At 41.6% G+C, this 13783-nt stretch overlaps 1 protein-coding gene across 4 annotated transcripts in view; it reads left to right on the top strand.

Moving 5' to 3' along the window:
- cno (adherens junction formation factor afadin) overlaps positions 1-13783 on the top strand; it is a 75221-nt gene that overhangs the window by 26009 nt on the left and 35429 nt on the right. For all 4 annotated transcript variants that reach the window (XM_089592944.1, XM_089592943.1, XM_089592947.1 and 1 more), the window contains exons 2-6: positions 1353-1464; positions 2772-2964; positions 4881-5165; positions 7460-7743; positions 9516-9615. In XM_089592944.1, coding sequence (XP_089449070.1) covers positions 1354-1464; positions 2772-2964; positions 4881-5165; positions 7460-7743; positions 9516-9615 — 973 coding nt within the window. In that variant the 5' untranslated portion in view covers position 1353. The remainder of the gene's footprint in view (positions 1-1352; positions 1465-2771; positions 2965-4880; positions 5166-7459; positions 7744-9515; positions 9616-13783) is intronic.

Below are 13783 nucleotides of genomic sequence, written 5' to 3'. Positions count from 1 at the left end.
TTCATTGGGAATATTTATTTAATACCTACATACTTTTCACGGCAAATCATAGGCGCCATCATTTGATTCTACGAATCGACTAAAATAAATCTCAAGCATTTTCGTCTGTCGAAACATTTTTTTTTTTTTTCGCACTAACGTGTGGGCTCGCGTAAGTACTATATTCATAACGTACTATACTTTAACGAGAGCCCTTTTCGCCTCTTTTAGTATGGGCACGTTGAACGAGCGAGACTGGTAACTAAAAACCACAAATTCTTTTTTGTTATTTATTTATTTTTTTCTTTGTCCTACTTCGTAGAATAGCGCGGTGCAAGTAAACTTGATATCTGCCGTACCGAAGGTAACAACCCGCCCTGCATATATTATGTTATGCACTAATGAGTATATGATGTAATGTTGGTTGTGTTATCCTACCCACGTTTGTTATTCATGTTTACATCAAACATTCGGATATCTCGCTTTGGTTCTCGTTTTGGTTGGTCGGTGTCGTTTCAGTTAAAATATTGGGTTGCAAAAAAAAAAAAAAATTAAAAAAATGGTGTGGTGTCACCCTCTTCAGCCAAATGTACCGCATCATTATTAAATTATTTTTACCAATGTTATTGAAATAAGTTTATAGGTGTTTATACGCTGCATACCGAAAGACTGTAGATGCGGCTAGCTGATGGCGCGCGCAACACGATTTGATTGTTACTTGCCTGACGTCCCCGTCCACTTTTCGATCACTTTGTTTTTCATGAGAAATAAATTCATGGCGAAATAGCGCGAAAAATGTAGTGATATTACGAGAAGAAGAAAAAAAAAAAAAAAAAAAAAAAAAAAAAAAACAACGACTTTAATCCAACGTGTGTTTTCACTCCTCCCCCTCCTCTACTAATGTTTACTGATAACTGGTATGGGTGCATATAGTGTACGGTTACAATATACTGTATACCTACTTTATCATCATATCGATTTGAAGGTTAAAAAAAAAAAAAAAAAAAAAAAAAAAATAATAATAATAATAGTAGTTACGTTGCATCAGCAACAAATGTAACGTATTATTTTACACGAGGGTGAAACATTATATTTAAGTATAGAAGATGTAGGATCACATAATATTATTAACCCGTGGCACGGCAGATTTGGCCGCTAAGCAAGTCCTATTATCTCAGCAATAATAATTTCCCACCGACGACGGCATTGCGTACCCATCACTCATCTCGATACATATACGAGTCACGCAGTACACACGCACATACAACAATGTAGGCATTGTATTAATAAAATAGGGCAATTAATTATATTCCGGGAAATGTATAAGATGCTCGTGGTTACTAACGATTGGTGTATGTTTGGATTGATTGCAGAATGGCTGCAGAGGCGGCGAGCAAGAAGGCAGAGCGCGAGGCACTGCGAGGCGTCATCCAACAATGGAACGCCAACAGGCTGGACCTATTCGAGCTCTCGGAGCCAAACGAGGTGAGTCATGTTGTCGACTTATAAATAAGTACATTGTATACAATTGTACTTACTTACTTACTTGCATGTACTCGCTTGATCCCCTTATGTTACAAACAATCCTCTCATCTCTCGTTTTTCAAATACTCGTGCATCAATGTAATAGTTGGCTATGATTATACTTATCTGTCTCTATAAACTTGTAAAAGTATTTACATAGTTTATGGGTAAGCTGAAAACAGTAACCGTGCATGTGTGTGTATTTTTATATTTATATATTTATACGTATGTATACATTTATAAACACGTAATAGGTAGGTATAGGCAAAAGTCAAGAGTGAAAAATAAGCATTAAAGAAAAAAAAAGGGAGGGGGGGGGGGGTTGATGAACGCCCGCGCAGCAGCGTATCTTTCTACTGGCGGAATAAATTAATGGCTCTCTGTTGCTCTGAGCATAAATCATGAATATGTGCATATTTTGCGCTGTATGTTCGCTACAAACTTTTCAAGTTTTTGTTCGTTCTTGTTTAAATCGGAACACCCGCTAGCATCTCGGGCAACAGCAACAAACAACCCGGAAAAGTATCGAGTTCGCGCTGTTGTCGCTCGCTGGTGGTCTAGAGAGGAAAGTGGTGGTGGGTGAGCGACCGACCAGCGAAAAATAAATCGACAAAACTTTTATGTACGGTACACACGCACGGGTAGCTTACCTCTCGAGCCCCTGCAAGTCTCGGGGGTTGCTGCTGCTAATCGAGTGTGTGTACCTGGACATTGCAAACGGCACAATAACAGCAGCAACGCGCGGGACACGCAACGTCAAAGCAAACTTGACCCCCGAACTCTCATTACGTTGATTTCTTTGGCACTAAAAACACCGTGAAAGAAAAAAACAAACAGCACTGCTGCAGTCGAGGAGAGGAAACATCGGAGAAGATCGATTCATTGAAATGTCGGGAGGCTCGTGTATCAGGGGTCATTTATCACGACTTTCGATACATCTCGGAAAAGGGGGCCAAGCATTATTTTGGACGTGCTCTCAACCCATTGTTTCATAGAAATCATTGAACAAACTGCTTCGTTCCTCGGGGTGTCGAAAGTCATGATATTATGAGGCCCCCCCAGACTTGGAGTAACGAGCTTGCAAGTTGCCCCTCCGTGTTTCAAATAATTAATCTTTGTGCACCTATATCTCGACTGCTGCGCATATAGAATGGTAATCGTAACATCACATTGTGTATATAATATATTTATATACAGGCAGGCATTCACACGTGTAATTCATTTATGTTGTCTAATGTAATGTTGGCGCTTGTGTTTGTCTGACGTAGGATCTCGAGTTTCACGGGGTCATGCGCTTTTACTTTCAAGACAGCGGACAGAAGGTTGCGACCAAGTGCATAAGAGTCGCCTCAGACGCGACGACGCAGGCTGTCATCGAGACGCTCATCGAGAAGTTCCGCCCGGACATGCGGATGCTCTCCGTGCCCGAGTACGCCCTCTACGAGATCCACGAGAATGGGGGTGAGTAACACCTGCCAACATGTACACGCAATGTGTAACACTTTATGTATACAGTAGTTGCGTTTGCGTATAGGGTGCATCAAATAAAATAACAAAAATTATTTATAATGTACGAGCAGCACCGCGGTAGTAATAAATTCCATGCTCTCTGATGTGTTGGGAACTCCACCGTACTCGGTAAACGTGTAGTTGACAAATAAAAACACCGAAAAGAGACCAAAGTTCGTGTACGCGTAGCAGAGTGATATTAAAGTGTGCTGGCAATCTAACATTGCCATGTCTGTATTTACCTTCCATCTCTACTCTTACTGCACCGCAAACAACAAATTTAATGATGAATAAGTATTCAGGTACCAATGTGGGATTTAGCGAATTTTTACTTGGTCTCTATATACCTTTTTTTTTTTTTTTTTTTTTTTTTATATTATAGTGCTCTACGTCCGGCTCCTTTAATAAAGGCACTACTATGGGCACTTGGCACTTGGGAGAAGGAAGGGAAGGCCTCTCAATACTGGGAGGGGGGTAGGGGGAAATTAGGCAATTTTGCTGTGAGGAGGTCTCCTAAAACCCTCCTCGAGGAGCATTGCGTGGTGAAAAAGTCTCTATATACCTATCATCTTTGCATGACTGTAAATTACTGTCGCCCTCTTTATTCAATCGAGCAATAGCTGAGCCACTAGAATTTGTTTAAACAAGACTGATCGTAGCGCACCCTCTGAAAACTGATTTTCGAGTTTATTTTTGGTAGTACATCAACTTATACATCAGGTTTTTTTTTGTTTTTTCTCCTCACGCGAATAAATTCTGTGCTTGTAATTAAAAATACTATGGAAAAAAAATGGTATGCACTAATGCCTTTGCGACGTTAAAATTATTTATTATGACAACACTCAAGTTTTAACTCTTTCTCTATTTCAATTATTGGGATGAAAAAAATTTTTTACGGTACCTACTCGTGTACTTAAAAATCAATAGTGTATGCAGTCGTTACAATTATAACTGTTATATCATTTGCATTTTTTATCCGACATCTTGGCTAACGTGCACGGTTTTTTCTTACGTCTGATTTTTTTGTCCAAAGAGAGCAATATGTTCAGAAAGTTCAAAGAAAGTTTGAAAGTCTATCTAGTTGATGGGTGCCTAAGTACCTATTATACGTGAAATGAAAACGACTAATATCATTCGCTTTCTTTATGACGGTGTTTTACCTGCTTTCAGAATTTTATAGTAGGATAATACTTTTCACATAACTTTATTTTTTTTAAATTTTTATTACTATTATTTTTCAAGACTTCAATTTCCACAATTTTTTTTTTTTTTTATGTTAACGATGATTAGAAACTTGATGAATGTAAGAAAACTAGGGCACTTTCATCATCTTACAATAAAAATTTTTAACTTTTTTTCATACAAGTCTCAGATAATACGTTTATGTCGCGCGTGCAAAAAAATGATCACAGCATAATAATAAACTGATATTATAGGAAAAGAAAAAGCACTGTCTCAAATATATTTGGATGAAATGTCGTTTTTGAATATCTGGTTTGGTAATTCAAGAATACTCGAGTTGGACGATAAATTTTTAAAAATTTTCTACGAATAATTGTGAAATTTGTTGAAAATAACTAGTAAAAATTGAAGATGTGAAAAAAATGACTTGAAGTTATTATTAATTTAACCTCTATAATGAAGTTTGCGTTGTTGTTGTCATCTAAACTCGAGTATACACTAGGTATAGTAGATGGTATACTCGTTTATATGTATAATATATATATATATATATATATATATATATATATATATATATATAGAGAGAGAGAGAGAGAGAGAGAGAGAGAGAGAGAGAGAGAGAGAGAGAGATACGCGCACATCATTCAAATGTATTGACCTGTGAAATCGTTTGTTTGGGGACACAGAAGAGCGAAAACTCGGGCTGGAGGAGAAGCCACTGCTGGTGCAGCTGAACTGGCACATCGACGACCGCGAGGGCCGTTTCCTGTTGCGGCGCATCGACGACAAGACGAACGCCCAAGGGGTCGGCTTCGCCGAGGGCACGAGTTTCCGGCGCAAGCTCAGCAAGCGCGAGAAGAAGCAGATGAAGAAACAAGAGAAGCTCAGCCGGCTCAAGAGCATGGGCGCCGAGCAGGACGAGAATGCCGCGCCCGTCGATCAGAACGGCTTCGCCGAAAAACTCTACACCGGTGAGTCGCCGCTTTACTCTCGGCAATTACTACTAATATTATATGTATTTGATTATCATTATGATTATTACTTACGCTCGTGTAACGACATCGCTGTTGGCTTGTCAAACAATTATACAATCGTCAGCATCCGCCGCTCGGGTATTATCATCATCATTTCCGTATGTATGATGATATAAGATTATGTGCATTGCAGCGTTGTTTCTGCGTTGTTTCTGAGACGCACGATAACCGAGGTTTATAATGCACATATCCTATAAGCACGTGTGCTACTCCGTCGCCCCACCCATCTCCCGTAAGCCGGCCGATCTCTCGGTATGGACTTGCCCTTTGATCGCTCGATTGATCGATTCCGCGCGTACAATATAATATCACATGATCCGAGCGGGCACCACCTTCCGTCCATTAAATTTCGCACGGTGTCCAAACTGTCATCTAATAGTTCTGGAAGCAAAGAATCATAATCGGATCGATGAAACATTAAAAATGGGTTTGGAGAATTTTTCAATTTTCTCGGCTTTTATCCCAACTGGCGGTGGTGGGCTACGTTAATGCTGGATCCATGAACAAGACCCTGCTGAGGTATCGGAAATATTTTCCCACTTGGCACTCTCGAACCGCGCTTGCACGCACGCTACCTCTACTCGTACGAGATTTGATATAGTATACACCTAAGTATACGAAAGTGCAGGGGTGCATACCTTATCATCGCGTGACGTCAAAAATAATAGCTGCGACGCGTGTCGAAAAATATAATTGCAATACTTTACCAATGCCATGCACCTTTGAACTTTTTTTTTTCTTTCTTTTTTTTCTTCTATATATACATGTATATAGAAGAAAAAAAAGAAAGAAAAAAATATATATACATACATACTGCTGCCTTCACGATACACGCGCAACTTTTGATCTAGGAGACATAATATGCAGTATAAGAGAAGCATAAGAGAAAGAGAGAAGAGTGAAAATGATGGAATAACAAACGGACCTCACGCGCATCGATTAGCCAGTTCGTGGTTGCCAGGAGCTGCCTTTGCCTCGGCTCATAAATTCGAATCGATAATTTCCTATAATCGGTGACGGAAACAGCTACACCCCCATACGCCATATACGGCCAGTGTACTCTTTTGGCAGCGTGCAATCCGCACACGTGGGGGTGACTCTCTTTGGGAGAGCATTGTACACTTCTCCCGCCTATGATAATACATACTTGCTTAGTCTCTTCTCATAGCACTTCCACTCTCTTCCGGTACTTCCTTCTTACATACTACCGAATGCCGGTGAACCTCCTGAGCTTGCACACGTTTATACGTCTCGTAGGTACACTAGACGGACATATATATTTATGGAGCGCACGGTGGCTCAGTCGGCTAGGTCGTGGATTGGCACGCGGGAGACTGTGGTTCGATTCCCGGCCATAGTGCGACTTTTTTGTGCAAGTTCCTCTGTGATTTTTCACCACGCAATGCTCCTCGAGGAGGTTTTAGGCGACCTCCTCGCAGCAAAATTGCCTAATTTCCCCCTACCCCCCTCCCAGTAATGGGAGGCCTTCCCTTCCTTCTCCCAAGTGCCCAAGTGCCCATAGTAGTGCCTTTATTAAAGGTGCCGGACGTAGAGCACTCTAATAAATATATATATATATATATATATATATATATATGTTCACGACCCCTACAACACAAGGTCCTTATGCTGTAGGGGTCGCGAATATCCGTCCGTCTAGTATACATACATACTCACACACACACGTATTTCTAATTAGATAGTAGCACATACACATATAGCAGTAACTAAAGTATATATAAAATTGTCGCTTAAAATATAAATATATCTTCTTTTTTTTTTTCGACAAGTCAATCGCACGTCAATTTATTAATATGTGGGCTCTATATCTATACCTGTTGCACGATTAAACGTTACATCAGATCTCCCGATGTTCTTGTCCACGGGTATAGGTATAATGTATATAGTTACATCATCGACAGTAGGTATATTAGGTGTGTATGGCTGACTCTGTTACTGTATAATATATTATTATTATTATTATATTTTTGCGTGTGTTTGCGTGGACAATGTTGTTTTCCGATGAAATTTAAGTCATAATAAATTCATTAGAGAAGAGAGAGAATTTATATGGGTCAAAACGCGCCCCCCCTTGACTTATTCTTTCTTTTCGCAAGACCTCGGGATTTCTTATAATAAATGTGATGATGATGATGATGATGATGATGATATAAGAGGAATGATTATAATGTCACTTGCCTCCCATCGATCGATGAATAATTTGTTCGCAGAACTGCCAGAGACGAGGTTCACGCGCAGCATCTCGAACCCAGAGGCAGTGATGAGCCGTCGCCGGCAGCAAAAGCTCGAGCAAAAGCTCAAGCAGTTCCGGAGCAAGGACGGGGGCCCTGATACCGGTGGCACCCTCAAGATATACGGCGAGGCGCTTTGCAAGGATGTGCCCTACAAGACCCTTCTGCTCAGCATACGCGACACCGCGGCACAGGTAGTCCGCGAGATGCTCGCCAAGTACGGTCTCGATAAGGTCGACCCACAACAGTACTGCCTCGTTCAGGTCAGCTCTTTACCAATATAAACCGCATCTCACACAAAGTATACCTATATTTTAACTACACGCACAATTGTGTACATACATACACACATACATACATAATCATGTACTCAACAGTTTATACAATCAAGATAAGCGTTTTGCGTTTATGAGCCATCTAAAGGATTATACAATATTATATAACATAATAATAATATAATCAGCCGCCCCGAACGGCATTGAAGGCGTATACTTACAATGTATTGAGTATGGGTAGGTATTTGGTTTTCTTTCCACCCGTATAAACTTTTTCACGCTGCATTGAGTATACTTAGTACTTGGAGCCTTTTTTTGCGAGTTGCGAGTTGCGAGTCTGTTGAGCCAAGCGTAAAGGAAATGAAACGCTGCACGATACTCTATTATACCTACTTGCCTACTTATTCGCCAACAACAATGATGTTGGTGATGAGTCTTTGAATTTTTTACGTCACTCGCCGCGTGTGATGTTGTTGTTACAGTACAATGTCGGTACATCACGCGTTTTCTTTTTAGCTTTCAATTTTTTTTTTTTTTTTTTTTTTTCCAACCCTACTGAGCAAAACTGCCTTCGGAACAGTTGTTTTGCTCTCATGAAACTTTACCAAAACTTACACACCCTTTTTCCGCGATTTACGTAATAAAATTATAACTATACGTATCACCTATATAGATATAATAGCATGTTAATTGTGGAAAAAGGGTGTCACCCTTACTGAAACCCGTGTTGTTTCCTCGTATTACATTACATTAGGAGTGCAATGAGTCCTATCTCGAAGGTGTGCCTTTAAAAGATTTTTTTTATAAAAATAGGGGACAAAAACGGGATATTTTTTGTGGATTTCCTTACACCGGTCGTCACGCTCGATAAGTCTGCAGCTACACCGGTGAGGCATTAAGGGCGAGTCAATCCCTGCTCTGCCGGAAAGCCGTCGGTAGCGCGGGACTCTTCCGAGCCGCACCGATGGCCCGGCGTCTCTAGAGCTTCGGGTCATTTCGACCGCAACTCACCCCCCTCGTTCCCGTCACTTGGCTATAGGCTTTCGAATTTTTTACCCCACGCGTGTATAATATCCCCAAACGGATCGAAGGAGTCGTTTCCAACGAGTGGCCGTCGTTGTATTAGGCGATACCTCGAAACTACACTTACCCTCTCTATCTACCTATACCTATACTTTCTCCGGTACCTACTTGAGAAATTTGAAGCAAACCCGAGCAAACCCGATGGGGAACTGAATTCGTACATACACACCTATACCTATACAAAACGAAATTATACTGGCGCTGATGTACACCACCATCATGTACACACTTGCATATAAACATGGGATATATACTCGGATTGCTGTTATCTCTTTTTCGAGTAGGACAGCCAAGGGAACGGATTGAATTATCAAGACCGAGCGGGTATAAACACGCAAAAAAAAAAAAAAAAAAAAAAAAAAAAAAAAAAAAATGTGATACTACTTATCGTATAATAGCTAGCCGGCCCGAACGCTTTGATAACTCCGGACGACGGCGACCGATTCGATTTGACCGCGCTGTTTCAGCGACTGCCCCGAGAGCTACATGTTGTTGGTCATATGCGTATAGAGGTACTGCAACACTGCATACGTATAATGCGGAAGTTGAGAGTGAAAATTGTTGTACGTATAGAGAGGAATAGGTACGGCGAGGATGGCGGGGAGGAAAAAAAAATGATGCGTGAGTCACAAAGATAAAATGTGGCGTTAACGAGGGTCTCTCTGTTTCATTTGCAGGTCAACGGAGAAAATGCGAACGGAAACGCGCATCAGGAATACATTCTCGACGATGACGAGTGTCCCCTGGCGATTCTCATGAATCATTCGTCCACGCGAGGTGAGTCACAGTCACCACTTTATTACAATAATAATAATTATTATCATCATTATTATTATTATTATTATTATTATTATTATTATTATTATTATTATTATTATTGCACACCAACTCGTACTCGAGTTTTTTTTTTTTTTTTTTTAATTACATTTATTGGGAGCGATGCACACAGCTCTCTTTCTTGTTTTTCTGCCTCTTTCTTCTACATCCATGCTTACTTTTACTGTGCGTGATTTTTTTTTGTTTTTCTTTCAATTTGATCTTGCAACGCGATGCCGTAGGTACGTGGCGGTGCAACGTTACACATACGTCGATTGCACGACACGCTCTGCTGATGTAAAATTTGTCATATCCATTTATTCGTTTATATTTTTTCATTTATGAGTTGGTGGTTGTTTATCGAATGACGCTTTATACGTCTGCCGGTTAATTACTAGGGACTCGGTTGTAATGTTATGCTGTTCAAATAAATTAGCTCGCCGATGAGACGATTTTCGCGAGATGCAGTTTGTTAGATGAAAAAAAAAAGAAAAAAAAATTGTAAAATGGATGAACAATTTTCACCAAAACTTCAAACTTTGTCAAACAATGGAGCTCGGGATTTAAAGGGTTACGCAACAAGTTAAACGTTATCTTTGGAATGATCGAAATGCACCCTAATGGACAACAGCAGCGTTCATCTACTGGACAACAGTAATTGCCAACCTCGTTAAAATTTACCTACCATATGTATACAATATGTATATACACTAGATTGCTGTGTGTGTACTTATTACACTTGTATGAATTCCAGGAAAAATTCATTATCACCCTGCCCAGGATCGAGAAAAAAAAAAAAAAAAAAAAAAACTTACTTGTCATTCGTACGGGGTGTAGGTATTGGCGAGTTTGTCAAAGTGACGCTGCTCCAACAACCAGCGAGTGACAATCAATGTTTCCCCCCCCCCCCTCGATTACCATTGGTACTTGGTGCCTATACTGACGCTTGTCTCTCCACCGGCAGCGGATTCAAGCATCCTAAAAGAAAGACCGGCGCCCGGAGCTCTCCTATAATTACGTATCTACCGGCAGCGCTCGGTTAAATATATATGCATTCACGCTCCACCTTCTTCATTTTTTGCTAGTATAGCGGCGCTTGTGCAAAATCAAGTTACGAAGGCTTTCGGCCGCTTAGCCGGATAACGAGTGTTACGAACAGTAAGGTAAACATATTATCCGCTCGGCTGGTGCAACAACCCGAAAATTTGAGGGATTTCAAGGAGTACATGATAATATACAGTACGGCTGGACGGTCATGGAAGGCAGCCCAGTCGACTGAGCTAATAAGAGGAGCCGTGCAGGCGCTACGTCCGTAGCTATACCTCGATCTCGTTAGCCGGGGAATCGTCGTCGAGTGGTCGTGTTGCCGGCAAACGGGATGGAAGTAGAACGAAAGGGTGTGGATAGTAGGTGTAGGCAGAGAGCCGCAATCCACGCGCAATTAATGCCAGTCTCCCTTTTCCGTTTCATCCGCGGTGGCAATTGGAGAGCCGTGCCTGACAAAAGGCGCATGCATGAGAGAGGTACGATAGTAGTATATATTATACTTACGAGAGCTGGCCACCCTCTACTTGGCGTAATTTTTTTTTTTTTTGCGTGAGTTTGCGACTGACGACGACAACGACTTGGTACACGCCAACTCAGCCGAGGTCAGAGCTCTATACTTCCAGTTTTTTCGCCCAATGGTATCGCCCAATCGAGGATTACCTTATACTTATAATTGATGTGGGCCGCTCGACGTGGCCCCGGCTGATATTTTATGTACTTGTGCCTGTCCGTCGTTGATCCCTCTGTCTTTTCCCAGCTCCTCTGAGATAAAATACACAATCAGCTCATCTCGAGTTATTGATAAATTTGTCACAACAATTGCGCGACACTTGCCATGGCGGCTCATCTGTGTGCATAGTTTGCGTTACAATACGGATGAGGGATTGTTCGGTGTGTATTTATATTATGTAGCATATAATATGTCGGCACGCGGGAGACTGTGGTTCGATTCCCGGCCAGAGTGCGACTTTTTCGGGCAAGTACCTCTGTGATTTTTCACATGTGCTTTTTCACCACGCAATGCTCCTCGAGGAGGGTTTTAGGCGACCTTCTCGCAGCAAAATTGCCTTATGTCCCCCTACCCCCCTCCCAGTAATGGGAGGCCTTCCCTTCCTTCTCCCAAGTGCTAAGTGCCCTTTATAGGAGCTGGACGAGACGTATATCATGTATTATACATTATATATATATATATATATATATATATATATATAGACTTTTTTTACAGCTCTGTATATAGAGCTGACTTTCGTTAGACTCGATAATTGAGTTTTCTCAAGCAACGAGAGCTGCGCCGAAAATGCAAATCCAAACTCTACGGTACGTTTTCATAAAAAAAAAAAAAAAAAGAAAAACAAACCACACATATTGTACCCATTCACTGCAGGTATAAGTTTTAATGAAAAGGGCCGGTATATACTCGTAGTTTGCATCGCTCGATTTATTAACTCGCCTGTTTACAGAGATGCGACGACCCCAAATCGGGCCAATTCAAAGTTCGTTTGCGAAATGGAGAATTAGTAGAGCCAGAGGTGTAAATAACATAATATACCGCGCATGTTTTCTTTTCTTTTGTTTTTGTTTTGTACTCGAATCTCTGAGGTGATTTTTTATTCACCTGGAAGTTTCATGTCTCTCGGGACTCCACAGCTTACTATAGTAGGTGCTAGTTAACCGAGTTGGTACTAAAGACATCGTAAACGTTGAAGTCTCATTAAAAATTCGCATCACTGACGAATCACAACGCGCATATTAATTTATACATACTCTTGTATAGTTTTAACTTGGGTTACTTTACGAACGAACAAATATTAAAAAACGAACGAGAAATACCTTTACGTGGTCTAGGTATACACATCTATGCACCATTACCTTGAACGAACCATGGCTCTATAGCTGTACATCTGTACTCCTGACAATAAAATAAATAAGGTACACGTAAACGCAACAACACCTATTTTACTCAAACAGTTCATATAAAAGATAAAAGAGTGGCCGTTGTCAATGGGCAATGTCGCATGAAAAAGTACATGGACGTGCGTATACCTATTCTTACCGCTGCGCGGAGGAAAATCGACGATTCACATGCCGCCTGCTGCGGCCATGTCGTTAAACGGAGTAACGCGAACTTCGCGATGCCATGCACCCTCCGTATAGCCCTTTTTATAGCCCTTCCCAACGAGAGAGAGAGAGAGAGAGAGAGAGAGGGGCATACAGTTTGTCGATCGAGCTTGAACCCTGTTTCTCCTTTTTCCGCCACTTAATCTTATTATTCGGCTACGCGAAGGTGGGAGGGTGAAACAATAACCACCCTTGCCGATCCACGCCGGAACGAGGAGATAAAAATCATCGTGAGGTAGTATAGCGTCGGGAAAGAACGGCCGAGATGAGGAGCTGGAGCTCTCGTTGTCGAACGTGTCCGACGAGCGGCTGTCGTTCAAGATGGCCCTTAACCTTCGTCCTCGTCCCCCGGTTTTTCTTTTTAGCGCGCCCAATAAGTACACCGCGGTCGCACCATCATATATATAAATTATGTGTAGCCCCCTATGAGCAGAGTAACATGTTAGGGTAGTTAGTTATAGGTATATACATATACCTGGATGATGATGCTCAACACACGCGGACTGGTTTGGTATACAGCTGTATTATACTTAAGCGTGCAGTCGGGCGGTCACCTTGTAGGAATCAGCTGCTGCGCAGCAGAGAAGGCGCTCCTCAATCGCCACGCCACCTTTTTTCTCCCTCATCCCTATCCCTACCCCTACGTGCGTGGGTATACCACTCCAGTCTGCAGCCACCCACTCCCACTCACCCACCAAGAGAGAGAGAGAGAAAGCCCACCCGCCACGCGTCAACCGAGATGCTTCTAGTTAACAGACGCTCGTCGGGTCGGGCGCTCGTACTCGCGCTCGTCTCTCCGTATTATACCTTTCCCGACGTCGAAAACGTCACCTACTTATCGATATACATAATAATAATAATAATCATCAACACAATATATTATATTGTACCTCATGGAGTACAGCTGTCCGATGCCCTACAATAGGTCATCATCTCATCCCAAATGGCACGGCCGTCCTTGCCT

Source organism: Copidosoma floridanum, unplaced genomic scaffold, assembly GCF_036245765.1.
Source record: "Copidosoma floridanum isolate Cflo_tuat_1 unplaced genomic scaffold, Cflo_Japanese_pri ptg000019l, whole genome shotgun sequence".
Lineage (NCBI taxonomy): Eukaryota > Metazoa > Arthropoda > Insecta > Hymenoptera > Encyrtidae > Copidosoma > Copidosoma floridanum.
Note: the sequence above shows the minus strand (reverse complement) of the source record. Positions and strands in the feature narration are given on the sequence as shown.